General features: G+C 50.2%; 1 protein-coding gene across 1 annotated transcript in view; it reads left to right on the top strand.

Moving 5' to 3' along the window:
* The window catches only part of PLXNA1 (plexin A1), a 115,388-nt gene extending 90,998 nt beyond the window's left edge, over window positions 1-24,390 (top strand). The window contains exons 23-32 of the mRNA XM_053953591.1: window positions 3,202-3,268; window positions 7,755-7,901; window positions 8,703-8,862; window positions 9,403-9,506; window positions 9,940-10,036; window positions 10,697-10,887; window positions 11,561-11,730; window positions 13,361-13,573; window positions 16,482-16,632; window positions 20,047-24,390. Of these exons, the coding sequence (XP_053809566.1) occupies window positions 3,202-3,268; window positions 7,755-7,901; window positions 8,703-8,862; window positions 9,403-9,506; window positions 9,940-10,036; window positions 10,697-10,887; window positions 11,561-11,730; window positions 13,361-13,573; window positions 16,482-16,632; window positions 20,047-20,142 (1,396 nt within the window). The 3' untranslated portion in view covers window positions 20,143-24,390. The remainder of the gene's footprint in view (window positions 1-3,201; window positions 3,269-7,754; window positions 7,902-8,702; window positions 8,863-9,402; window positions 9,507-9,939; window positions 10,037-10,696; window positions 10,888-11,560; window positions 11,731-13,360; window positions 13,574-16,481; window positions 16,633-20,046) is intronic.
* The last annotated feature ends 1,114 nt before the right edge of the window (window positions 24,391-25,504 follow it).

Below are 25,504 nucleotides of genomic sequence, written 5' to 3'. Positions count from 1 at the left end.
CCAAGCCCTGCCGTGAGTCTGCCTGCCCCATCAATATTTAACGATAGCTCTGAGCTCTCCTTCATCACGGGCTGATGAATATTGAAAGATACACCAAGTCCTGAACAAAAACTATTAATAAGCTCCACTGGTTCAGCTCGAGGCCTGACGTGCCATCTTCTTCCTTTGCACGCCATGTGGTGCCTTCCCATCCCAACATCCTGCAGCCTGGTGCCACCAGCCTTTGGCTGTGGTAAGCACATTATGTGCTTACCACATTTGGCAGAGATGCAAGGATGGCTGAGAGGCACAGGGCTGGCATATTACCAGAAAGGCTCAAGAAACCCAGGGCATCTTTCAAAGATAAACTGATGTTCATGGCATGGCCAGACTGGACAAAGCCTGTCAGGTTTTGTATGCTTGGCCATGGGGAAACACCTGGAGAAGACCCAGATGTGAGCTGGTCCCAGTTAGATTCGTGTTGCCCGTCTCATTAGGCACGTTGCTTTCTTACTCTCTCTGCTTCATTTATCACATTACAAGGGTGCCCTTAATGTCTTAAAGCATCTCATTAGCAGTGTGTCAGAGTGGGTGTGTTGTGCTGATGATGACTGTCTGGGAGTGGGGTGGGTCTTGGAGGTGCCAACTGCTGTTCCCCATCCCTGTCTCCTGACTGCATTCTTAGGCTGTTCTCTTCCAATCCTCCATAACACCAGGTTTTGCTGAAATATTTAGAATGCATTCCCAGCTCCTGAAGTAAATCAATAAAATATAAATAAAAGGCATCATGAGGAGGCCGGCAGCAGCAGTGACTGAGCTGTGGCAGCGGCACAGGGGCAGAGCCCAGCCTCCACCAGCTCGAGGGCCATTGCAGTTAGGACAGGGATAAGTCCCCTGGCCAGCACCTTGCTGCTGCCTCCCTGAGTGATATTTAACAAAGAGACACTGTTCTTGAAGCCACGGTGCAGAGAGCTGTGCTTCTCTATCTGTTTGATTAGCTTTGCTGTTGGGTGTGAGAGTGTGCTTACTGCCCAGGGCAACTGGATTAGCATTGATCTAACTGGGGAGAGCTGCTACTTATTTATTTGGTTGTTGGATAATCCCCCCATTGCTGTGGCATCTGGCTCTATCATGGATAAAGACAAACATCCTCCAGAGCCTGAGTGGTGGCACTTCAGATAAGCATTATGGGCTTGTCAGGTCATTTCTAGGGCCAGGGAGGATGACTGCTAAATAGCTGCAGTCCACTTCTCCCTTGGCTTTCTCTCCATGTCCCTTTCCTTCTCCCTTTTTTTTTTCCCTGTGGTGGATTATTCTTTCCTCGTGGGGGCATGGAGCCTTCCCTTCCCTGAAGGCTAAGGTAATGCTGTCCTCAAATGGTTTAAGGAGGGCTGTGCTATTCCAGGGAGGGCAAAAAGGGCTAAGCCCCATTAGCACAAGAGAAAACCTTGGAAGGGACCATATGACATCGAGTCAGCTTGAATAAACTCTGGGAAAGTGGATTTCTTGCCCCAGCCATCTGGTCTTTGGGAACTGCTCCTGGCCCATCTGCTGAGCATGGCATTGCAGTTGGGCAGTGGGACTCCTTCTGGTGGCTCTAACATTTTGGTTCCTTCTGGATTTTGTTTCTTGAGTCAACCATTTGTATTTGTTTCCCTGATGCAAGAGGAATGCAGCCATGTCCCTGAGGTTATTAGTATTGCCTGTGCTTTCAGGACCATCTGCATTTGCTGATCTGATAATTAATGGGTGGATAAGCTGAAGATTTTAGGAGTGAAGGCCATGTTAAAAATAATGGACATGTTAAGGGGAGTTTTAATCTTATGGCAGAGAGATAAGGTGTGGTGCAGAGACGGGCACGTCAGCTGCACCTGTAGGGCTGCAGGGTTCACCAGGGTCTGGTGTCACCCTCAGCTCCCTCCATGCCTCCATGTCCCTCTCTCTATGTGCTGTGGCACATCCTGGCTGCAGTACCCTCATTCTATTCACACATTTCACACCCATCCTGAGGGATCCTGCTCTCCCTTTTGTGCATTGTCCTCAGCAGACACAGGCAACTCCCTGGACCTTCCCTGCTATGCTGCTTTGGCACCTGAATTTGAACTGTGCTTTAGGAAACTAGGGGTAATACATAGGTTTTCTCAAGGCAGCTTTGCCTGCTTCCTTTAACTGCATATCCAAAAGCTGAGAGGCACAGCTCCATTTTTAAATTTCTTTTGAAGCAAGTGGGTGCAGCAGTGTACACTTGCAAACTCCTGAATGATCACTCCACTCCAAGGAGACACACAGCAACCCTAAACTTCACCATGCAGGCATGGAAGGGTTTCCAAGCCTGGCACAGTGTCTGTGTTCCAAAAAGTACATGGAAAACAGGTTAAGTTTCCAACCACTGCTCTTACTCCCTCCTTCTTTAATGCCCTTGTTTTCAGCTGAATTAGTAGTGAGGATAAGTTTGATCAAAAACATATTTGGGTCAAAGTTTCCAGACTGAAATCTAGTTGTAGCTTTAACAAAGGCCACGTACCAGTGGACTGATGGTGGTTAATGTCCTCTTGCACTACTGTGGGCCCTGGACTTTGATGCTTTACAGATCAAGGGCTGCTTTAGGAGTTGCAGGGAAGTCCCATGTCACCAGTACTGGTGGCCTGCATCAGGGCAATGGCAGTACTGAGGCACTGCAGGACCAGAAGGCAACAGCAGCTCCCAGGTGGCAAAAGGGGCTTCCAGCTAGATCTGTCTTTGCCTGCAACCTCAGCCCTTCTTTCAGGTTGTACTTTAGCTGAGGAGCCTGAGCTACATTTGGAGATATTGTACTTGGCTTAGGTGCCTCATACAATCCTCCTGTGGAGAAAGCTGCCTGGTTCCAATGGGACATCATAGAAGAAACAAAGTACATTGAAGTAGAAGGTACCAGGGAAAAGCAGAAAGCTTCTCATCTCCTGGTGAGACTCCCAGTGGGACAAGTTGAGCTTGACTTGTTGCAGTTCTCCAAATACACTGGAGACCAATTTGCTTTTCTCTCCTGGGGGGCTGCTGATGGGCAGGCTTTCCAGCAGAGCTTGTGCTGCCTGCTTGTGCACCTTGCTTTGAGCCTCCTTTCCAGATGAAGCCTTTTAAAGCCAAAAATAATTTAGCTATAGTCTAAGGGTGAGGTGGCAATGGGTGAGATCAGAGACCTTTAATATTCTCAGCTGATGGCTTTGCTCTCTACCTTCCCAACAGAACGGAGTCAGTGGCAGAGAAGATGCTGACAAATTGGTTCACATTTCTGCTGTACAAGTTTCTGAAGGTGAGTTTGGGAAGGGACAGGGAGGTGGTTCCTGCCTCACTGGGCCAGGTAGCATGCTACCCAAAGCCCAGGCTGACATGCTCCTGAGCATTGCTGCTCCCTCCCAGAGGGAGGATTGCTTCCCAGATCTCCATTTCCATCCTGGTTTTCTGAGATGCACTTCTGGTCTCCTTTTTGGGAAATAGTTGAGATTGGGAAATGAAATCCAGATCGGGATTGCTTAATGCATAGTGGGTTTGAGATTTTAACAATGGTGCCCTGAGGAAAGATAAATGGAGTGGTCCCCATTCCTCTCTTCTTGCCTTTGCTTGTGTTACTCAGGAGGAAAAAGCCCTTAGAGCTGATCCTTCTGTAGGCATGGCTGTGATCAGGGGCTGTTTCTGCCTCTCTGAGCTGTAGTTTGATGAGTTGTGCTCTTCATGTAATACCACTGCTTTTCCTTCATTTCTCCAACACTGAGGTTCTGGGGTAGGGGAATTGTTTCCTGCAGGTATCTCCACTTCTGCTGCTGCTTCCCCTGACAAAGATGCCCTGGTGGGGATGGATGCCTTGAGGGGCTTGTTGACAGCCAGGGACAGAGCTCTCCACTGCACCTGCATGAGGCTGCAGAGCCTTTTAGCTTGAATTCACCTGTTTCAAATTTGTCAGGGTAGGGGAAGAGGACACCACAGTGTAAGCTTTGTTTTTACCACTGGTGCATTTTGAGAACATCTATTCCATCAGCACCAGTGCTTCCACCTGCTACAGCTGCACCAGTTTCCATGCAGATTACACAGCAGCCCCTCCAGTGCATGGACCCCAGGCTCAGTCCTGCTGCAACTTTGGGATGACTTTGATGGGTCAATGATGCCTGCAATCCTGCTGCTGATTTGTCAGGCAGCAGGGCTGTTTCTTGGGATCCTGCCTGGTGTTGGTGGCACACTGGGTGGCACACTGCTGTTTTTGTGGGATTTCATCCCTCATTAAGATAAAGAGGGTTTGAACTATTTCCAGCCAAGAGATGAGAGTGAGCAGGAGTCTCAGCAGAACTCAAGTGATTGTCAGCGAGAGGTGATTTATAATATCACTTACATGCACTTGGCTTTTTGCCTCTGTCGAGGAATAGCCTGTATCTATAAAAATCTATCTAGCATGCTGGAGATTGCTTGCCAGAGGTGGGAGAGGAGAAGAGATGTGCTGGTCACAGGGAGATGTCAAACCTCCCACTGCCCCTTTGTGCCAGGGCTTTGCCCTGCAGGGCCCTTTTGCATCAGCAGTGGCCAGTGGGATCAAGTAGAACACTGGCAGAAAGCTCTTTGGGCTCTGTGAACTTGGTGGGACAGGCAGGAGTAGCTCTCCTTGTGGATAAACTCCTCCAAGGCTCCTTGAAGTGAACAGGGTTATGCTTTGGCTGAGCAAAGTGCAGTGCACAGCCTATGAACACCCACAGCAGGGTTTGGGGAAATTATTTGTGTGTGTGACCTGACATCCTTGACATGTCTCTGGCTGGACTGGGCCATGTTCAGAAGCTACTGTCCTTGTCCCCCTTCAGAGAGGCTTCTGGGCACATTACCAGTTGTGGAGCAGGTCTGAGGATGAGGAGTAGCAGGTGAGAGGTGTGGGGATGGTGGAACCAGGGCAATGCCTCTTTATAAAAAAGTCCTTGGCTACACCATAACTTACGTGTTGGAAAACACCTCCAGTCTCTGGGTAGTAGCAGCAGGAGAAAGGTCTGATCTATGTGCACCATTAGAAGAAAAACATACACAGCGGGCCTGATGAACTTGCTGGCTGAGAAATTTGTTACACTGGGATTCATCTCCTTGACAAGTGGTTGAAACTCCACTTCTTGAGTCACTTGAGTTAAACTGGAAGAGACTTGAGGATGTGCTCATGCCCTCTTCTGGGTTGGTCCCACCAGAGGAGACCCACGAGGCTGTTCTCACCTTTCTCTGGACAGTGAGGATTACAGGTGGCAGCAACAGCAGGAGAAGGCTGTGGAGTAGCTGGAGAGTATCACAACAGACAGCTTGCCAGCAGGGAAAGTGCCCCAAACTGCAGTAATTGTACATGTAAATGAGACAGACAGCCACGTGCCCAGCTACTGGATCAGCTCTCAGCAAACCTGCCCTGAGCAGAGCAAAATACACTGGGGTGAGGGATGGGGACAGGCACAGGACAGCCCCTCATGCCCAGGGCCAGCAGCGTGGGGAGCCAGTGAGGGCTGGTGCTTTCAGGAGGACCCTGTAGTAGCATTTATCAGACTCTTAATGAGACACCTCAGGGAAAGGGAGGTGGATAAATAGAGACAAGTACTGAAAAATGCACAATATTAGGTGCCTGATGAGCTAGATCTAGTCAGTAAGACAGTTTGGGAATTAGCTGGCTTGTCTCAGCCTGCTCCCAACATATCAACACAGGCATGCAGCTGCCCTTCTCCAGCTTGGCTTCCATGGAGAGCCCTCAGAGCTCCCCTCAGTCAGGTCCCTTATGCAGTGAACAAACTGCATAAGGGCTGGCAGGGTGGGCACAGTCATATTTGGGGAACAGGCTGCCCTTCATCAACCTGAGGGACCCCCTGGCCACATCTCAGTGGTCTCCTTCTGTATTTCATCTGATGGAGTTCATCTCAGGTGAACTGCCCAGCACTGGTTTCTTTGGTCCCGTTAATTTTGTTGGTCTCTGTCAAAGGTGATCCCTAAACCATCCTCACAGTGAGCTGTGACCCACAGCAACACCTTGGCCCTGGTCTTCAAGAGCTGGTGGGGACAGTGAGGCTGGGAGTGAGGTGTTGCATTTTAAGGGTAGGATCCACACTAGCAACAGACAGAGGAGCCAGTGTAGGAAAGACTGAGCCCACCTTTCTTGGTGTGAATCCCTAGAGGTGGGTGCAGAGCTGCAGATGTGGGGGCAGCAGCCATGCCTTACTGGAGAGGTGAAATCTGTGGGCTGAGACTGTAGCAACCATGTCAGATGGAAGCAAGAGTCCTGCTCCAAACCATCCTCCATCCATACCACTTCCACAGACTTGGAATTTTCACAAGGAGTTTTTGCAAACAGCCAAAAAAGGGAATTTAAGTCCTTCCACCAGAACCAGAGGGGTAGGCTTGGGGTGCCCTGGGACCCTGGGCTCTCACCACTCTCCAGCCAACCTCGCCTTGCAGGCAGCCGGTGATGTGCAGCCTAGCACCCACTGGGTCTCTCACTTTTCCAAGCTGACTTAATGAAGCCAAGTTTGCAAATGAAACATAATTTCAAAGACAGGCATGTTGTCGAAAGGTCTGGGGATGATGTATGCCTGTTCCTGCTCGTTAGCAGCTGTCTCTTTAATTACCGCAGATGCTAACGAGATGCTAACAGCATATGGTGACAGGGAGAGCAGCCGCACTTTGCACCAAAGTACAATTTATTTGTGAGGCGGCCGGGAGGGAGGGATGAGGGTTAGTGGGGTAAAATCTGCTGGGACTTCTCTCCATCCTCTCTGTTCCCATTGTAATCTTTTTTCTCCCTTAGAGTTAATGCCTGTGTTTGGAAGGGCTCATTGGGATGCAGCTCAAGGGACATGTTTGGGCCCTGGGTTATGAACGGGTGCCTATTCCCAGTCCTGCTATGCCAAATCCTGGCTCCGGGCTGGTTGGTTCTTCCAACCTTGGCAGGTCCTTCAGTGTTTCCGAATCCAGCATCCAGCATGTTTTAGGGGGAAGTGTCTGGTCCAGTTTCCCTTTCCCTTCCTCCCATGTATGAGATAGATGCTGATGTGGCTCTGTTTGGTAGCTAAAGCTGGCTCTGACTACAAGGCTTTGGCAGTGGAGATGCGTAGGTGGCAAATGGTTTAACTGCAGGAAACCTCATTGTCTGGTCCCCTCCATCACCTGGAGACTCAGGGTTGTCTGAGGGTTGCTCCCTTGCTTTTCCTTTCCAGTGGGTCTGGCTGGCTGTGCCCAGCTGTCATTTGGAGAAGCCTCCTTTGACGTTCTCTCATGTGAGACTTGGGCTCCTGGCAGATGTCAGAACTGCATTGTGATATCTGGGCAAGATCCCCCAGGCTGTCCCACTGCAGCGTGCTCTTTCCAGTCCTCAGGTGCTTCTCTTGTCTGGAGCAGCTCAAAGGACGGGCTGTATCCCATACTCAAGGTCCTCAGATTCAATCTGCTCTTCAGTAGAACTGAATTTACCCTTTTGAGCTCATCTTTGACTTGCAGAATGAGCAGAATTCACCTAGAAGTCTCTGGAAGCCCTGGAAATCTGAGCGTACAGGTTGATAGACAAACAACTTCCAGTGGGCTTGGAAGGAGAGTGAGTTCCTTCACAGGATGAATTTTACCATGGACCCCTCTCCTTGTAGTCTTGAGCAAGGGATGAAGACTTTTTATAATGCCATGTGTGGGGATTGATGCTGCAGGGCCACAGGAGACTTCTGACATGGTGGTGGTTATTGAAAGGTAAAGCTGGTGCCTGGCACCTTCTAACTCCTCTCTCTCCTCTCCTCCATCCCCCTGTCCCACAGGAATGTGCTGGGGAACCACTCTTCATGCTCTACTGTGCCATCAAGCAGCAGATGGAGAAGGGACCCATTGATGCCATCACAGGAGAGGCTCGCTACTCCCTCAGTGAGGACAAGCTCATCCGGCAGCAGATTGACTACAAAATGCTGGTTAGTGCAAGCAGAAGCCTCAGTGCTTGCTAGGACTGCCAGGTCCATTTCTTGGAGGCACACAAAATACTTTAGAGAGAGTTTTGTCTGTTGTTCTCTCCAGCATTCCTGGGGTGCCTCTCACTCTGTCTGAGTGGGGCTCATCTCAGACACAGTCAGAAACAGGGACTTTTCTTGGCAAGGTTTGCTCTTGCCATGAGCTCAAGGAAGCCAAACATGAACTGAATCCTGCTCCATAACTTTCCAAGCAAACCCCTGGCAATGGCAGGTTTGGGTGGGAGATGCTGTTGAGCCTGTGCTATATGGAGCAGCCCACAGCTCATGTTCGGTGGGGATCAAAGTTAGAGCTTTGAGGTTACTGCAGGAGATGGAGAGATACTTCTGCCTCTTCCTTCTGAGCCATGTCCTCTGTCCAGCTAAATGATAAGCCAGACCCTTCCCCTGGCTGAGCCTGCAGCTGGTTCTTCACCTGCAGCTCAGTCTCCACAGGGATGGTTTGGGTGGGGAGTGGAGTGTGCCTGAGCATTGCTCATTCTCAACAGGCTTTGCTGCACTGGGCATGGTTTGCTGGCCCAGTATTCCTTCACTGACACTGTGCTTCCTTTCTGGGAATTAGAGGTTTGAGAGTGGCAGGGAGAGGTGGGGAAAGGGGAGCAGGAATGTGCCATGTGACTACAACTCCACAGCGGCTCAGGAGATGAGAAGACATGGCCTGTAGACAGCTGTAGCCCTGTGTCCTTGGACCTGCCTTTGCAGCCAGTGTGTCACAGCCTCTCACTCGACCTTTCTGACCCTGTGCAGACCCTCAACTGTGTGAACCCTGAGAATGAGAATGCCCCAGAGATCCCTGTCAAGGTGCTGAACTGCGACACCATCACGCAGGTGAAGGAGAAGCTGCTGGATGCTGTCTACAAGGGTGTGCCCTATTCCCAGCGACCCAAAGCTGGAGACATGGACCTGGGTAAGAGAGAGGCCAAGCACTTCCCTGTGGGGAACAGGGATGTGACTAAGAGCAGAAGTGCCAATAGATCTGTGCAGGGCAGGAAAATCAACAGATTCTACAGAAGCACATTTGTGGTGGATTTGTTCAGTCCAGTTTTGCCATGCTGGTGGCACTGACTGTGTGGGGAGCCCTGACACGAGAGTGTGGATCCTGCCAGTGGAGGAGGTAGGGAGGAGAGACCCCTTGGGTATTCTGGGGTCTGAATTGCAGGCTTGAGGTGTCTTGAGATCCAAGGAGGCCAGTGTTAATAGTCCTGTTCTTAAAGGGGGGGACAGGGGAATGGAGAGGAGCAAAGGTAACCGTCACCAGGGTCAAACTGATGCTCTCTGTCCCTGAGTACTTGGATTTGTCCAACACATTGATAGTCATCAGCCCTGGGGCTCAGAGAGGGGTGGGAGGCCTCTTAAGTTGATGCCTTGGGACTGTGCTCGTACCCTTGCCTTATCTTTGTGCTCCTATTATCCACTAACCACGAGCCCTTCTCCCTCATGGGGACAGAGTGGCGGCAGGGCAGGATGGCCCGCATCATACTGCAGGATGAAGATGTCACCACAAAGATTGACAATGACTGGAAGAGGCTGAACACCCTGGCCCACTACCAGGTAAAGCTGTCCATGATGGAGAACATGGAGCAGTCACCAGCTGCTTTGAGCTTGAGCATCTTTTCTCCCTCCTCAGCTTGGTCAGGGCCTGGGCTCAGCTCTCCAGGGCCATGGCCAGGAGCTCTGCAGTCACTTTCCTGCCTGCACCTCATGTTTGTGGTACTTTTAAATGGGATATTTCCAGGGTACATAGAGGCTGTTTCCCACTCTGACCTTACTCTGCCATTTTCATGCTGAGCTTTCTGGTGTGTTCCTGTTCTTCCCCTTCACCCAGATGTCACAGAGCTATGTCAGGCTCCTTTGCTGGAGATGATGTCCCTGGGGTGGTGGCAGTGCCACTGCATCCCTCTGGGGCTGGTTTCTCCCCATGCTGGGGCTGTTCCCCCTGTGCCTCTCTGGTGTGGCAGCCTGCTCAGCCCATTTCTCCCCGCAGGTGACGGATGGCTCCTCGGTAGCCCTGGTGCCCAAGCAGAACTCAGCATACAACATCTCCAACTCCTCCACCTTCACCAAGTCCCTCAGCAGATATGGTGAGTGCACATGGGCATCCTCCTCTGGGCTGGCTGGGGAGGTGGCACTGGGCTGGGCATGTGGACCAAGGGGCAAGTGACTATAACTGTAACTCATGTGAACAAAGTCCTCCAAACTCCCAGCTCTCCTGCACGATGCTACTTATTCTAGTGTTGGAGAGGGAGCAGGTGCCCTCAGAGCCATCTTTCTTTGCAGTGTGTTGGACTCAGGGGAAAAAGGCAAATGTTAGATGGCTGCTGTTAAGGGATCCTTTCCCTTTTATTCCCCTGAAATCTAATTAAAATAAGCACAGAGGCACTTAGCACTTAAAAGCGCAGAGTTGAAGTCTGCCACGAATGTACTGGCAGGTGTACTTCAGCCTTGCTTTGGAAGGGAATAGTGTGATCAGCTCAAACTGGCACAGGAAGCATCTGTGATCCTGGCACTTGTGTGCTGGGAGCAGGATAGGCTCTGAAGAATTCCTTCCATGGTTGTCCTGGCCCCTGTACATCAGCCAGGCTTGCATGTGGTCCAGCAGGCTGTGAGGATGGTCACAGCAGAGCTCCCAGTTCATGGTGGCTGCAGAGGCTGAATCCCAAAGCTCCTATGGGGGGAAGGGGAACGATGGGGCTGGTGGTGAGGCAGAGGTGGCAGGGTAGGAGCATCCCCTGTGCTTGCAGAGAGCATGCTGAGGACAGCCAGCAGCCCCGACAGCCTGCGCTCGCGGACCCCCATGATCACCCCCGACCTGGAGAGCGGCACAAAGCTCTGGCACCTGGTGAAGAACCACGACCACATGGACCAGCGGGAGGGCGACCGGGGCAGCAAGATGGTCTCCGAGATCTACCTGACCCGTCTGTTGGCCACCAAGGTATGGCCCAGAGACCCAGAGCTGGTGCCTGGCTTTGGAAATCTGAATGGGGAAGGGTAGTGATCTCGGTTGTCCAAAAGTGGTAAGCACTGCTCTTTTGTTAGCCTCCTGCTCTAGCACAGGAAGAGGTCCTCATTTGGTCTCTTCTGAGCTGGAGGTGAACGGTTTCTGTGTTGAAACCATCAGTGAGTATCCCCTGAGTGGATTTTCCTGTTTGCTCTTTGCACCTTTTGGTGTTTTTACTATTCCCTGTATCTTTGAGCAGATGTTGGTCTGCAAAGCAGAGGTGCCCTGGGATAGGTGCCTCTTTGGTGTTTGGGATAAAACTGCAGAACTGGTGATGTGGGAAGGGTGATTACCCCAGGCATTTGGCACTGCAGCATGTTCCACTTCCCTCAGCACATACAACACTTTTTTGTTTTGTATGGTGTTTTAATTTGTATACCTTTAGCATGCCAGATCATACAGTGAAGGAGATACCTCATCACTGCAGTGTCTGTTTCCCAGTATAAACCACTGAGAACCAGCAGGGTTACACAGACTGTACTGTGCTGCTCTTTCAGGTGTAGGAATAGAAGTGAAATTGGTTTAGAGGCTGACCATTAGTTAAAGACTCACCTCTCTGCTGGCCCAGGGTGTTGCTGAGCAGCCCTTTTCTCTTTCTCCTCCCCAGGGCACCCTGCAGAAATTTGTGGATGACCTGTTTGAGACTATCTTTAGCACAGCTCACCGTGGGAGTGCACTGCCCCTCGCCATTAAATACATGTTTGATTTCCTGGATGAACAAGCTGATAAGCATCAGATCAATGATTATGATGTCAGGCACACCTGGAAGAGTAACTGGTAATGGAGAAGGACAGTGGGCTGGGGGGTGGGCTAACAACATCACAGCTTCCAAGCCCTCCCGCAGGGAGCAGAAATATGAACCTGGAAATGATCCAGGACAAGAGAGGCCCATATCTCTGTATTTCGGGTGTGGGTAAATCCCTTGCATGCCTTCCTTCGAAGAAAAAAATCCCAGGAATGCAGTGCTCCCTCAGCCCTTCCCCAGATCCCAAGCACCACACTCCCCCTGATGGCTGCAGTCGCTGAGGGCCGCAGCGGCTCCGCTCCCATCTCACCTTGGCCTCTCCATCCTCCGGGCTCCTCCAGGGATGCCAGCCCCAATTCTCATCTCTGCTGTCCTGAAGGTGTTTCCACACTTCTTGCTGTCACTCAGCCGTGCCCAAAGTCAGCACAGCTCTGTGTGCACATCCTCCCTGCCCTTGCCTGCAGAGCCAGCCCCTGCTCTGCTAATCGCTGGCTGAACACTGGGGCGGGGCAGCTTGTGAGACCTCCTGGTGCCGCTGGGGCTCTGGCAGGTGTTGGCTCCTTAGCCCCCTTTGGCATTTTTCATTTCTGCTGCCTCACTGATTTCATCTCTCTGGTTTTACTGTGACTGGAGATGGGTACGTATGTTCCCCGTCTCTGGCATTTGTTAAATGGCAGCCAAATCGCTTTTGTGTAGTTCAGTAACTGTTTGCAATTAGCAGGGCAGGAAAAGAAACATTTTTAAATGGAGATGTGAGAGCACGGAAGTGCTTGGAACTGATTTATAACTCAGCTTCCTATATTAAAAGAAGGAGTGAAAGGCAAGGGAGGAAAAAAGCCCCACTCTTCAGGGGCTGGGCATGCAGGCTCTTGCATACTAATGCCTGTGCTTATCTCTGGGTGCTAATTCGACATGTGGAGCTAATTTCTCCAGGCCATTCCCTTCACAAATGAAATATGTACATGCACCCAGTACCCTCATTAGGAAAGTCCTAGGGAACAAAGTGTGTTTTGTTTAAGATAAAAGCATTCACTGAGAGTAGGTGCTGGAGGATGACAGAGTGAGGAAGCAGGACTGGGCAGTGGAGCCATGGAGGGTGGCACGTGTGTGTCAGTATGCAGCAAACAACCAGTCAATGGCTCACCAGGAGACCTGCTGTCTCTACAGCTGAGAGCTTTATTTCCAGCATCTGAGGCCACCTAAATTTTCCTCTGGTGTTAAATGTACTAATGAGTCCCTTGAGGAGTTCAGCTAACTCCCTCCTCTGACACGGGAGATGTGTGAAATGCCACACAGCGCCTTGGAAGGGATTATTAATGTCACAGAAAGGGATTGTGTCTGGTTTGACCCACGGGCTCAGCAAGGTCTCTTCAGTGAGAGTGGATCCTTGGAGAAACCACAGATCTGCACTGCCCTGGCTTGCCTTTGGGGATGTTGGCAGTGCTGAGGAATTTCTTCATGGAGAACTGCAGCCTTTTTGGGGTGGGCAGGGGAAAATGGTCATTTACCCAGGGTGTTTGCCTCACTGGAATGCTGGGAAAAGCAACCTACCCAATTCTGGGTCATGGGAAGCTCCTTCTCCACAACTGGAGGTGCATGTATTTGCCAGCTGCCCTGCAGGGTGTGGTTCAGGTGCTGACTCCTATTTCCTTCGTCCCTCAGTCTACCTCTACGTTTTTGGGTGAATGTGATTAAGAACCCCCAGTTTGTGTTCGACATTCACAAGAACAGTATTACTGATGCCTGCCTATCCGTGGTGGCTCAGACATTCATGGACTCCTGCTCAACTTCTGAGCACAAGCTAGGAAAGGACTCTCCCTCCAACAAACTACTGTACGCCAAGGACATCCCCAACTACAAGAGCTGGGTAGAAAGGTGAGTAGACTTGGCAATAACTCCTTGCTTCTCCTGGAGGACTTGCAGTGGATGCTCATGTATGTGGGGATGTGGGTTTTTGGGAGGGCTCCTCTTGGTAGCTGACTGAAGCAGGACTGTACTAATGCTCGCAGAAGGTGGTCCTCTTGTTTGGGGGATGATGCTTTCTCATGATTGTCTTCTGGAATGAGTTTGCAGTGGCTGTTTTAAAGAGCTGTTTATGACTTGCTTAAGGGGTGATAAAAGCAATGTCCACTATCAGGTTGTCTGATGTTTTCTGTTGTAAAAACTTGGTCTGTCCTGGGAATTACTAACACCTCGCTTGATTGCTTTTGAAGGGCAGTGAGAATTCAGTCTTGGACTAGAGAAGTGCTTTTTTTGTATCACAACAATACATGCAGGTTTTGCTGAAATGCTTGAAAATTATAATTTCCCAGTGCTCAGGCTGCAGTCTCTGTGCTGAGGAGCAGGTCCTCTGACACCTTCCAACACCCTCCGCCTTCCCTGTTAGCTGAGGAGAGATGTCCCTCTGTCCTGCTGAATTAATGTAGTGTTAAAGGTTCAGGGTTTGAATGAGACTGATTGTAAATTGATGCACTCAGGCATAATGCTGTGTTTAGCTTCATCCTTTTGGGAGAGAAACCTAGATGTCCTCCAAAGCCCTCCAAACAGAGCTACGGTTAAAATGTTGCCATCTTGTGAAGTGGAACTTCATGAAACTTAAAAAATGGCAGATTTCAGATTGCTTATGCAACTTTTCCTTTGTGATGATGTGCTGGGCTAAAGATTATTCTTTTTTCTTAACTCAGGGCCCTTTTTCAGCATTTAGACCAAATACAGAATGAACTAAATGAAGGATGTCCAGACAACAGTAAATGTCATATTCTGTAGTTTGTAAGGGTGGAACTTTGTAGCCTAAATCATCCTTGGGGACTCGCTTGTACACAGATATTTTTGTTGCACCATTGGCATGCTTGCTGTTTCGCAGGCAAGTATAAAGACAAGCATCTTCCCTCGAGGAAGGTAGGGCTTGGATCAGAAGGAAAGGTGCCCCTGAAATATGATGCCTGAGGTGAGCTGCATTGTAACAGGAGGAAGTTCTTTGCATGGGGCTGGATGGGGCTTTGGTGTGTGGTCCCGTAGGAGCATCACAAGCTTCATAAGGTGAATTTCTCTGACCTTGCCGTCTCTATGACAAAAATGTTCAGCTCTGTGTATGTGTCTGGAAGAAAAAAGGTATAAAACCATTTCAGAGTTAAACATTGGTCTAGACATTCTGCATCCCTGGGGAGGAGGTGGGAAATCTCAGTGGTGACAGATGTTCCTGCCATTGCTTACCTCCAGTATGGTCCCAGAGGAAGACGAGCAGGGGGCAAAGATGTCCGGTGCAGGGGGTGACTATGTCTACTACTGTTCCTCTACTGCAGGGATTTATGGCATAATCAGCATTTCTGGCTTTTGGCACAGTTATAGTCACAAAGCTTTGCAGAGGAGGAATGGGAGTGGTGCGGGGCTGGCTGAGTGGGACTGCCAGTCCCAGCAGCAGGTCTGTCTGCTGCTGTGGCTCAGGCACAAGCTGAAAGAAGGGCATCCTGCCAATTTCAGGCAGGAATAGCACAGGGAAGGGCTTAGGAAGAGGGAAACCTGGAGAAACCCAAGAGGACTACTGCTGGGGTCACAGGTGTCCTCTGGAAATGGGCAGAGTGACTAGAATCTTGGTCCATGTGAGCCATGCATACTTGTATTGGAAAATGATGGTTTCTTCCCATCCTATATGTCATGATAACACCTGGAGCGTGAAACTACTGCTTTAGGAGATGTCACTCTGGGGTGATGTCTCTAGAGGTGTAGGAGATGCCTGGTTTAGTCAGAGGTCCTCACCTCAGACCACTGCTCTCCCGGTAGCATCCAGAAATTCTCTTGCATCATTTTCTGGGTATGAATAAGCCTCTTTGTAAAAACTGCCCAAGTAGTTTATCACTAGTTGAGTTCAGTGCAGTGGGATGGAGTGGATCCTCATATTCATCTTCTCAAGTGGTCTTGCTGCCATCTGCTCCTATCCAAGTGCTTCAGCAGTGTTCCATCTCAGCGTTCAGCTAAGTGATGCTAATCACTGTACCAGAAACTTTACCAAGTGGGGAGTCATGAGGAGCAGAGCAAACCTGAGAGAGGCTGGCACTCTGTATTTCCAGCTGGAAATGCTGGTAATACTGCTCCCTGGGAGCAGCCAGAGCTTGTTTGCTGTGGGTGGGGTTTCTTTTAAAACGAAGCTTGTGGACACAGCCCTGGTTTCCAAAAAGTTGTCAGCAGCCAGTCCACCAGTGTGTCTGCCTGGGGTAACTCTCCTACTGTAATGGGATGCTGCAGCTTTGTCCTCTCAGGGTTGTGATCAACATCCTATTGGATATTCTGATTTTCCACTACCATAGCACGTGTATTGCTGCAGGGGCAGGATGTCACCTTGTCATGTGTTCACACATGTGCTCTCACCTTAGGAGATTAGTAGAAAAACTTTGTGTGTTACTGCAGGTGTGGAGGGTCCTGGTGCCTGTAGTTTGGTGGTAAAACATGCCAATAGGATGGGAAGGACAAAAACTGTGTAGTTTAGGAGAGGGTGGAAAATTCCTTAGAGCAAGATTGCTTGGCTTCCCAGCATGGTGAGCATAATTGGACTGAGCTGGGTGCTGCTCCATCAGGACCACATTCTTAACAGTGCTGACTGCTCTGTGGAGTGCTCAGAGACCTCTTAGTGAGCAGTGTTAAAATGGGTGAGTTTATGTCACTGCTTGGAGGAAAGATGCTCTTCACTTGCTTTTCCAATGGCTGTTCTCTGTGACCATCGTGGCGGGGAGCCATCCCTTCCTGCCTGTCCCTATTTCTGACCCACTCTTCTGTTCCTCCCTGGCAGGTATTATGCAGATATAGCTAAAATGCCAGCGATCAGTGACCAGGACATGAGCGCGTACCTGGCGGAGCAGTCACGGTTACACCTCAGCCAGTTCAACAGCATGAGTGCCCTGCACGAGATCTACTCCTACATCACCAAGTACAAGGATGAGGTAAGATGTGGTGAGGCAGAGTCAGGCCTGAGCTGCTACTTGGGTCTTTTAGTCCTTGTTTCTGCAGTCCCCTGCTTTTTCCTATGGAAAAACACTCCCATGAAATGCGAAATGGTAACATATTCCATGTCTGTGCTTGGGCTGGTGGAGAAGGAAAGGTTTGGGAGGCATGAAGCCAGGAGCTGGAGTGGGCAGTGCTCACTCCTCATATTTCCTGCAGTGAGTAATGTGGGAAACACCTATTTTTCTACACATTTGACACATGAGCTCCATGAGGCTGCAGAGTTCCCAGCATTATCTCAGTGTGCTTCCCCTGTCCACTGCCACCAATCCTGCACCATGGTGGTACTAATGCTGTGGAACTGTACAGGTGGTGTTTGGCTCCTCTCCCCAGGGATCTTAGAGGATGTGGTGGCCTCTCTGGTGCTTGTTTTGTGAATGTCAGTAAGGATGGTTAAGAACTCCTCTGTTGTAATTTTTACAAATTAATTTCTCAAAACTCTGCTCAAATCCACAGCCTACATCTTATTAAAGCAATAAAATATGTAACTACAGTAAAATATAGGTCTATACAACATAGTGTGATAGTACAGGTTTTATTGTCCCAATAAAGGGGTTTGATGACTATATTTGAACAGTGGCTAATTTAGGTGACAGAATGCCAGAATATCTTCCCACTCAGAGCCAGGAGAGGAAATGGGGTGCCTGTTGTACCATGCAGTGATCCAAAGAGGCTTCTCCCAGTGCCTCCTTGAGGTGTGAATTTAAGGGGTCCATGGACAGGTTGTAGCAGACCTGGCTCATGGGTTTAAGGTCAGCACTGGGATCGTGGTGGCCAATATCCTATGGAACTCAGTGCTTTACAGGAGGGAAGAGGAGATCCTGGCTTTCCGGGTTCTTGGGAAGATGCTGTGTGGTGGTCACCATGCAGCTGGTGGCCGTGTACTGATGACCATGCTGGTGGGACCTCTGTGGCAGTCCTTAGGTGATTTTGATGGCACATACCAGAGCCCCCTGTTGCTCTGGGTAATGGGTTGGCCATTACCAGCCCCAGGGGTTCTGAGGCTTTGCAGTTTGTACACAGTTCTGTGGCTACCATGAGAGTGAAAGTGGAGCAGTCTGGAAGATCTAGATTTGCTGTGGTCCAGCTATCATCCCTGAGACATCATCCAGTGCTTGCTTCCTCCAGGCTAAAAGTCCCACAGTCCTTAAATAAATCCTCCAAGCCCTGGGCAAGAGCATGGAGGGGACCATGTGAGATGAACCCATGGCATTAATGAACTGCTCTTCAGGAGCACAGGTCCTCTTCTTGCCTGCCAACAGCAACCTGACATCTGTTGAGTGTCTTGCTGATGCCTGCTCTCTGAGCATCACAAGTGTGCTCACAGCTCTCAGGAACTTCTTTTATTATTTGTAATGGGATTAATAAATCGCAGCTGTTCCCTTTGTTTGTTTTCATCATTAAGCACAATTATATGCAGCCCGATTGCACCCTCTTTGATGCAAAATGGGAGAGAATAATTTTTCCTGTTGTTCAGTGCAATAATATGCTGTCATTGGCTGTGAATGAAAATCATAATTAATTTTCATTTGGGTACTTGCATCTTGGTAATCAGTGGTCCTGGCTCCTTATAGCAGGTGACAAACCTGGGTCTCTCTACACTCAGCACAGGTTTCCTTTGACTGCATTGTTTCCATAAGGCTGAGATAAGAGAGGAGTAAATAAATGCATGGGCAGTTTGGGAATCATTTGGCACCTCAGCATTCCAGGATATACCGCTGTCTGGTTGGGAGAGGCAGAGGAGGCAGGTAGGGGGAATAGGCTTCTCTTCACTTCTCTGACCAATCTCACTTGGTTCCAGCTCAGGTACCTTCCAGGCATGTGGGTTTTGATTTCTGTGTGTCACTAAAGGTATTTTACTCTGTGTGTAGCTTGAGGGCTGACAGCATCTCTGGGGAGTGTCCCCAGTAGCAGGTTTGTGGCAGAATCTGTGAGTTCTTCCCAGTCCAGCTGCTGCCCTGGGTTGTTGCTGCCAGGGGAGGTAAATCAGAAGTGTCCAGCTCTTGCTGGTGATTTTTCCCATTCTCGGGAGCTGACACCAGTACCCAGATGTAGCTTTCACTTCTCTTTTGGGACTCCCCATCAGGCATCTCTTACTGCCCCAGGAGACAGGGGCTAGCCTGGTTCCGCCCCAAAACAGCCTGGGGGAGACCCAGTCTCTTGGTGGCCAGAGGCTGGTTGTGGCAGTGTGGTGGATGCTCCTCAGCACGCTCTGCCTGCCTCTCAACAACTCGCCAGCGCTGCAGCAGCTCTTAATCAAAGGGAGCTGATTCCCCATTAAGAAGTTACCTGTAGGGCTCCTGATGGACTTTGCCTGCCTCCTAGTAAGTCTATTAATTATACAACAGTTGGTTTCCAATTATGCAGCCAATGAAATGGTTAATCAAGTCCCCTTTGACGGATGCCTTGATATATAATTGCAAAAAATTTGCTCTCTCAACTAGCTCACCCGAGGAGATGAGATTTCTGTCAGGTTTGTTTTTTTTAAATCAGCTTTTCTGCTCTGCTGGCATGATGTTACTGAGACGAAACTCCTGGCTGCTGGGAGGGCAATTGCCCCTTTGTTTTACACTTTGTTACTCCCTTCTCCTTTCTCTGAGTCTCATCCTCTACATTCCTGCTGCTGCTAGTCCTTCCCCAGCCCTGGGGGCACGGTCACATCCAGCCCAGGGCAGGGGACTGTCCCTCCAGCCTGCAGTCTGTCATCCTTATCAACAGCTGGTTTAGAGAAAAGATTTCAAGGGTGGAAAGTCATTCTCAGGTGTCTGTGGGAGCACCCCTTGAACAGGACTGGGGGCTCCCAGGCTTTGCTGGTGCATCTGTCTGATGTCCCCTTCCAGCACCCACTGCCCCCCAGCTGGGATGAAATGAGACAGGTTTTAACACTGGTGGCAGCTGAAGCCTTGTGGATTTGGTGGTTTTGTGCATGTGGAACCAGTTCATCGTTTGATTGTGGTCTCTGAAACACAACCCCTGCTTCCCTAAGGCGTTACAGGATTGTTGGAGTCACAGATGTGGTGGGAAGATGTCGTTGGCTTGGATTTGGGGTTCACCCTCTGTTTGACTGTGTTTTCTTCATTTCCCATGTGCAAGTTGGCTCCTCATTTGTGTCAGGCAGGTCCCTGGTGTCACTGCAGATCCCTTGGGTGTCCCAGCGGGCTCGATTTGTGGATGGCACCACTCACAGTGGTGCCTTTCACCTTGCACTTCCTTTGGCCCTGTTGGGGCACAAGAATACTTCCCATGGGGCCACATCCCCATGTCCTGATGCCATCAAAGAGCCAACGGGCCACAAGGAGCCACTTTGGGTAGGAGGGCACCTCCTCACCCTCTCTCCTACCCTCTCTCTGCAGATTTTAGCTGCGTTGGAGAAGGATGAGCAGGCCCGGAGGCAGCGACTGCGGAGTAAGCTGGAGCAGGCGATCGACACAATGGCCTTAAGCAGCTGAGAAGGTGGCGGCGGCGCCAGCGTCCGGCAGCGGGGCGGCAGGACGGACAGACAGATGGATGGACAGAGGGAGGAAGGACCGGCCAGTGGCAGCCGCGGGCACAAGACTTTGGGGCTGGAACCGGCCGGGCCCGCGGGAGCCGCCGCGCCTCCGCACGCTTCCCACGGACACATGGAGAAACCTCGCGCTTCAGCGGAACAAACCACAAATCCCGACGACAGCAGCAGCGTCGACAGAACTCCCTGACCCACAGACAAACCCCCCAGTCCAACCGGGATGCAGCAGGGACCTTGCAGAGAGGCCACGCAGGCGGAGGAGAAGGGGCTCGCCTGCCCCACGGACCTGCTGGGCAGCCCTTGCATGGGCAGAGCCCCTGAGCCCACAAGGAAGGAGGGTCGGGACCGCGGGGCTTTCTAGGAAGGCGTTTGGATGTTGTTGTTACTTTGGTGAAGGGAGGGTGGGTGGGCTCCTATTTTTACTGTACTTGACTTGCTCTCCCTTCCTTCCCCCCAGCTGTCCACCCCCTCTCCTCCTCCTTTCTCTCTTTCTGTCTCTGCCCCCTTCTCTCTCTCTCTCTGGCCTTCTGCCACTAGTGTTAACTGCTATATTTGCACAATTTACACGAGACAAACAAAATTTTTAATTTAAAGGGAAAAAAATTATAACAAAAAATGGGAGGGGAAAAAATATTCTGAATTTTTTGCAACAAACTAACAAAAACGATTTTAAGAGATAAGCTAAAGGACTGATGCTGGGGAGATTTGGGGTTGGGGCTTTAGGGGTGGGCAGGAAAGGGAGCTTTGATATTTCTAAAATATGTCCTGTGCCATGTTTTATTTGAATGTTGTTTAGTGCGAAAAAAAAAAATTGAAGAAAAAAAAGTTGGGAGTTTTGTTAGCTGGATAGATGCTGTTATTTTAATGCTGCTGAGTGGTTCTGGAGGTCAAAATCAGAGAGGAAGGGAGATCCCAAGGCTGGTTTTTCTTTTCCTGGATGATTGCTGAGGGACGGTTGGTGTTTTGTTGAGCTCATCCTTGTTTTCCCAGTTCAGTGGCCGTGGGGTGGTCTGGGCAGTGCTGCCTGCTCCTGCCTGCCCTGGGATGATGCGGGCTGGAGGATGGCTGTGGGGCCCTGGGGGCTGTCAGGAGGGTTGATGGAGAGCCAGCCTGGCTTTTTGTGTCAGATTCTTTGGCACTGGAGCCGCCTGAACAAAGCCCCTTTACGTTTATTTTTCCCCATCATCATTCTGTGCTGATGCAGGGGAAGAGACCAGATCTCCAGTGAAAGGGAAGGCAGCTCCTCTGCACTCTTGACTGGGATCCCCCTGGCAAACCCCACTGGGTTCCCAGCCCATGCAGGGACTGGCATTCTGGCTGCCATGGGGCTGTCACCTGCTCTTCCACCTGGGGAGCCCAAACGTGTGCAGGCCCTTCCACCCAAGACTGACCTTTCTTTCTCTGTCTTTTCCTTCTTTCTCCCCCTTTCTCTCCTTGCTGTCACCCCATCTCCCCTCCGCTGCCTCTGCCCTGACAGGGCCTTGCTGGAGACCTGAGGTCTCTCCCTCAGTTTCCCCCTTGGAAATGTCAGTTCCTTGTGGGTTTGTGCTTTCCAGAGATGAAAAGGTGCTGAATGCTGCACTGAATGGCAGCAGGTGACCAAAAACTTCCAAAAAAAAAAAAAAAGAGCAAAACCCTTTCCTTTTCTGTACTGAGAGCTCCTGTCACTGCCCAGGCCACAGTACATGGGGCCACACTGCCAGGAGTGGATGGCTGTCGAAATCTGAGTGGAGAGAAGCCCAGCTGATTTCTGTCCATTCCCTTAAATTGCAAGTTAAGGGGGGGAAAGGGAGAAATAATGAAGTTTTTAATTAAAAAAAAATAATAAAAGTGTGTATATATATATATGTGGTTACAATCTAATTCTCGTGCCCCAGTGGGGTGCTGTATAGTTAACTGAAGGAGAATTGAACCAATATAAAAATGAGATGAATTTACACAGCCAGTTAAAACAAAACAAACAACCACTGCAAAAAAAAAAAAATTAAAAAAGGATACCAAATGGTGTGGAGGGAACTTCCAAGCCTTTCTCACCATGCAGAACAACTGTTTGAAGACTGCACATCTCTCATTATGTTGTAATTTTGTTTGATTTTGTTTTGTTTTAATAAGGAGGGAAAGGAGAGAAGATGCTGATTAAAAAAAAAAGAAAAAAAAAAAAAAGACAACAAAATAATCCAACCACAACAGCAAAACTGTTTGAAAAAGAATTTTTAATTGTTTCCCAAACCTACAAACCCTGAGCTGTCGCTGGATTTCTGAGAGCTGTGGGCTGTTGCATGACTGTGCTAGATTTTAGTCTGAGTTGATCTTTTTAAGAAACAGAAGAAAAAAAACCCATAAAACAAAGAAACTGCGAGTATTGAATATTAGAGGTTTGTTTAGACCTGTTACCTATTTTTTTTAATTTGAAATTAATTTGCCACTTTCTCATCCAAAAGAAAAAAAAAAAAAAGAAACAGCAAAAAGAAAGACTTTAGAGGTTCACATCTCAAATATGGTACTTGGAGAGCCTTAAAGGATAGTTGTGTGCCCTGTGCTGGGGCCACTACTGGCTGCCAGCATCTCTTTGGGTGCTCTGGTGGGACAGAACCCTCTGGGGGTCCCTTTGTAGGATTCACTGCTGCTGTGATGGGGTGGAGGGGTGCCTGCAGCTCCCTTTGTGCAAAACTTCTTCCTTGTGGCATTGGTGGCTGCGTGGTGCTGGTGGAGGTCCTGGAAATCGCCCGGAGGATGGCGGCAATGCATCGGTGATCACTGCGGTGTGATGGAAGGGGAGCGATGGCTTTGAGGTCTCTGTCCAGGACTGGAGTGGGTTCTGCCTGTTGCAGTGGTAAGAGTGTCTTGGGGAGTTTTGGTTGCTTTTGGGGCAGCCAAGCACATGGGTTTTGTGGTGGTTGAGAGGGGATGGAGATGTGTTTCTAAGAACACCTCCCTGAAAATTTCCCTTTTGACACAGAGGGCTGGAAGCACTGTTAATTGCTGAGGTCTATTAATGCCTGTTGCTTTCCCAGCACCAATGCTGTGGGTGCTCCCTCAGCCAGCCTGGAGGGACAGATGAGTTTTTTGGCCATGGTGGGTCTGAGATGGATTTGGGAAGCAGAGGGGCTCCTGGGGAGGCCATGCTGGGCAGGCTGGTAGTGTCGTGGTGTGGCTCTGCTTTCTGGGCTCCCCTTGTGCTGTCACCTGGCTCTTCCAGCCTCCTGGTGATGCTGACTGCCCGTAGTGTGATCCTTGGGATGAGTTGCTGTTGGCTTCCTCCTGGAGAGCTTTGGGGTGTCTGTGGTTTGCTCCACTGAAGGATGTCCCAGCAGCTCCCCACTGCTCGGGGGTCCCCTTGCTGCCCCTAACAGGGAGGGTGCTGGTCAGTGAGGTGGGCACTGCAGTGCTGCCCGCAGCCTCTGGCGCTTCTTGGTGCTACCTTTGCCTTTCGCATGATGCCCAGCGTCCTTAATTGTGCCAGGCAGCTGCCCACCCTCCCTTGACTGGCTTGGTGGGGTCAGAACTGGCCCTGTCAGACCCTGCCTCGGAAGGAGGAAAGGTGTGGAGAAGCTGGGAAGCATCCTCAAGACTCCTCTTACTGCTGGTGTAGCCCATGCCCCAGAATGGGGTGAGATGGAGAAGCATCTTTTGCTGTGAGCCTGCATTTCTGGGTACTCCTGCTCTGGCCCCCCACCAGAGGCAGCTGGACCGTGCAGGTTGTTCCCCACCATTGCAAGCAAGGACGTCCCTCCCTGCTCTTGTTGCCTTTTGCTTCAGTTTGGGGTTAAAAAATGTGCAGTCCAGGCTGGCAGTGTCCCCCTTAGCAGGAGCCCCATGTCACACCCAGAGCTGGCCCCAGCCTGGGGACAGGGAGCAGGGGGATAGGTGGGGGGATCCCCGCGGGCTCACCCGACCAAAGCGCACAACAAGCTGTCCTTTAAGAAAGCAGGGGGAAACCTAAGGTGGACCCGGCGAGAGGCAGAGAATTCTAATAGTTTTAGAAAATTAAATGGGGAAAAAAAAAAATCACACTCTGGAGTCCTGATTCCCTTTCTGTGATTGTTTCAGACTTGAAGCAACAGGCCAGCGTGGCTGGTCAAGCACCCTTTGATCGTGTAAATATCCTGCTATTTCCTATTTTAATGTTCTTCAGATTTAGTACTTGTAAATAAACACATGCATCAAGGAGAGATTAAACATTTTTGCTAAAGCTGGTGTTTTGCCTGTGTTTTTGGGGGTGATGTGGGTGCATGGAGCAGGCAGCTTTGGGAGCAGTGGGCAAATCTGTGGCTGTGCCAGGAGGATGTGATGCAAAATAGCATCATGATGTGCCAGCAGTGCAGTGCCTGTGTGGGTGTGGAGGTCCTGAGGTGTGGTTGTTAACACCCACCAAAGGAGCTCCAGACACTCACAGGGGGAATTTAGGTGGCTTCCCCATCAGGCCCTTTCCTGGGCAGCTCATGTTAAATTGCTTTATGTCATTTCCTCATCGCCTTTCAAACTGCTCGGAGCTGCTGATCAGACGCAGAGGAGCTGAACCTGCCACGCTGCAAGCACAGAGAGATAGATACCTGCCTGACTGTTCTGCCACTCACTGGGGTCCACGGGAACCGACCAGGGCTGGGGCAGCTTCACTTCTACCCCTTGGACATCCTGGCCCTTCCTCCCCTGGGACATAATGGGGTGACAGCACAAGTGCTTGGGAGGAAGTACACGGTGGAGAGGTGATGCTGCAGTCATGTCTCTGCAGGCTCTGCACACTGCAGGGACATCTTTTCTAGTTCCTGATCCTTGTTTTTAAAGCTGTGTCATCCTGTAACTGAGTACCTCCAAACTGCATTGTAGTCTCTGCAGGGTCCCAAAGTGAAGCACCAGGAGAGGAAGCCCAGGGCAGCAGCCAGTCACCTCAGCACCCTCCTCACAGGGGGACCTTCCTCAGCAAGGTCGGTGGCTGTGGCAGCTGTGGGGACACATTCCTAGAGAGGAGGGGGGTGAATCCCTGGGGTGTGGGGTCAGCAGGAGCCCAGCACACAGACCAAAGTCACACAGATTAGGCTGCTTTTTTGATTTTTATGGTTTCCTTAGCCTCTTCCTGTCCTGGGGCCAGTCATCTGATTGGGCTGGCAGGGCTGATTGTACTGTGGATGCTGAATACATATTTTCTCTGCATTTAGTGTGTGTATAAACTGGATGTTTTTCATGTTTTCTCTTGCAGCTTTCCTGCTCTCCAGCAAAAACATCATCGGCAGGTATTAAGCATCCACTATTTTTGCCATAGCATCAATAAAACAAAGATTGTTTTGATCTTGTTTTCCTATCTTAAA

This window comes from Vidua chalybeata, chromosome 12 (assembly GCF_026979565.1).
Source record: "Vidua chalybeata isolate OUT-0048 chromosome 12, bVidCha1 merged haplotype, whole genome shotgun sequence".
NCBI classification, from domain to species: Eukaryota; Metazoa; Chordata; class Aves; order Passeriformes; family Viduidae; genus Vidua; species Vidua chalybeata.
This window is presented reverse-complemented; position numbering and strand designations above follow the sequence as displayed.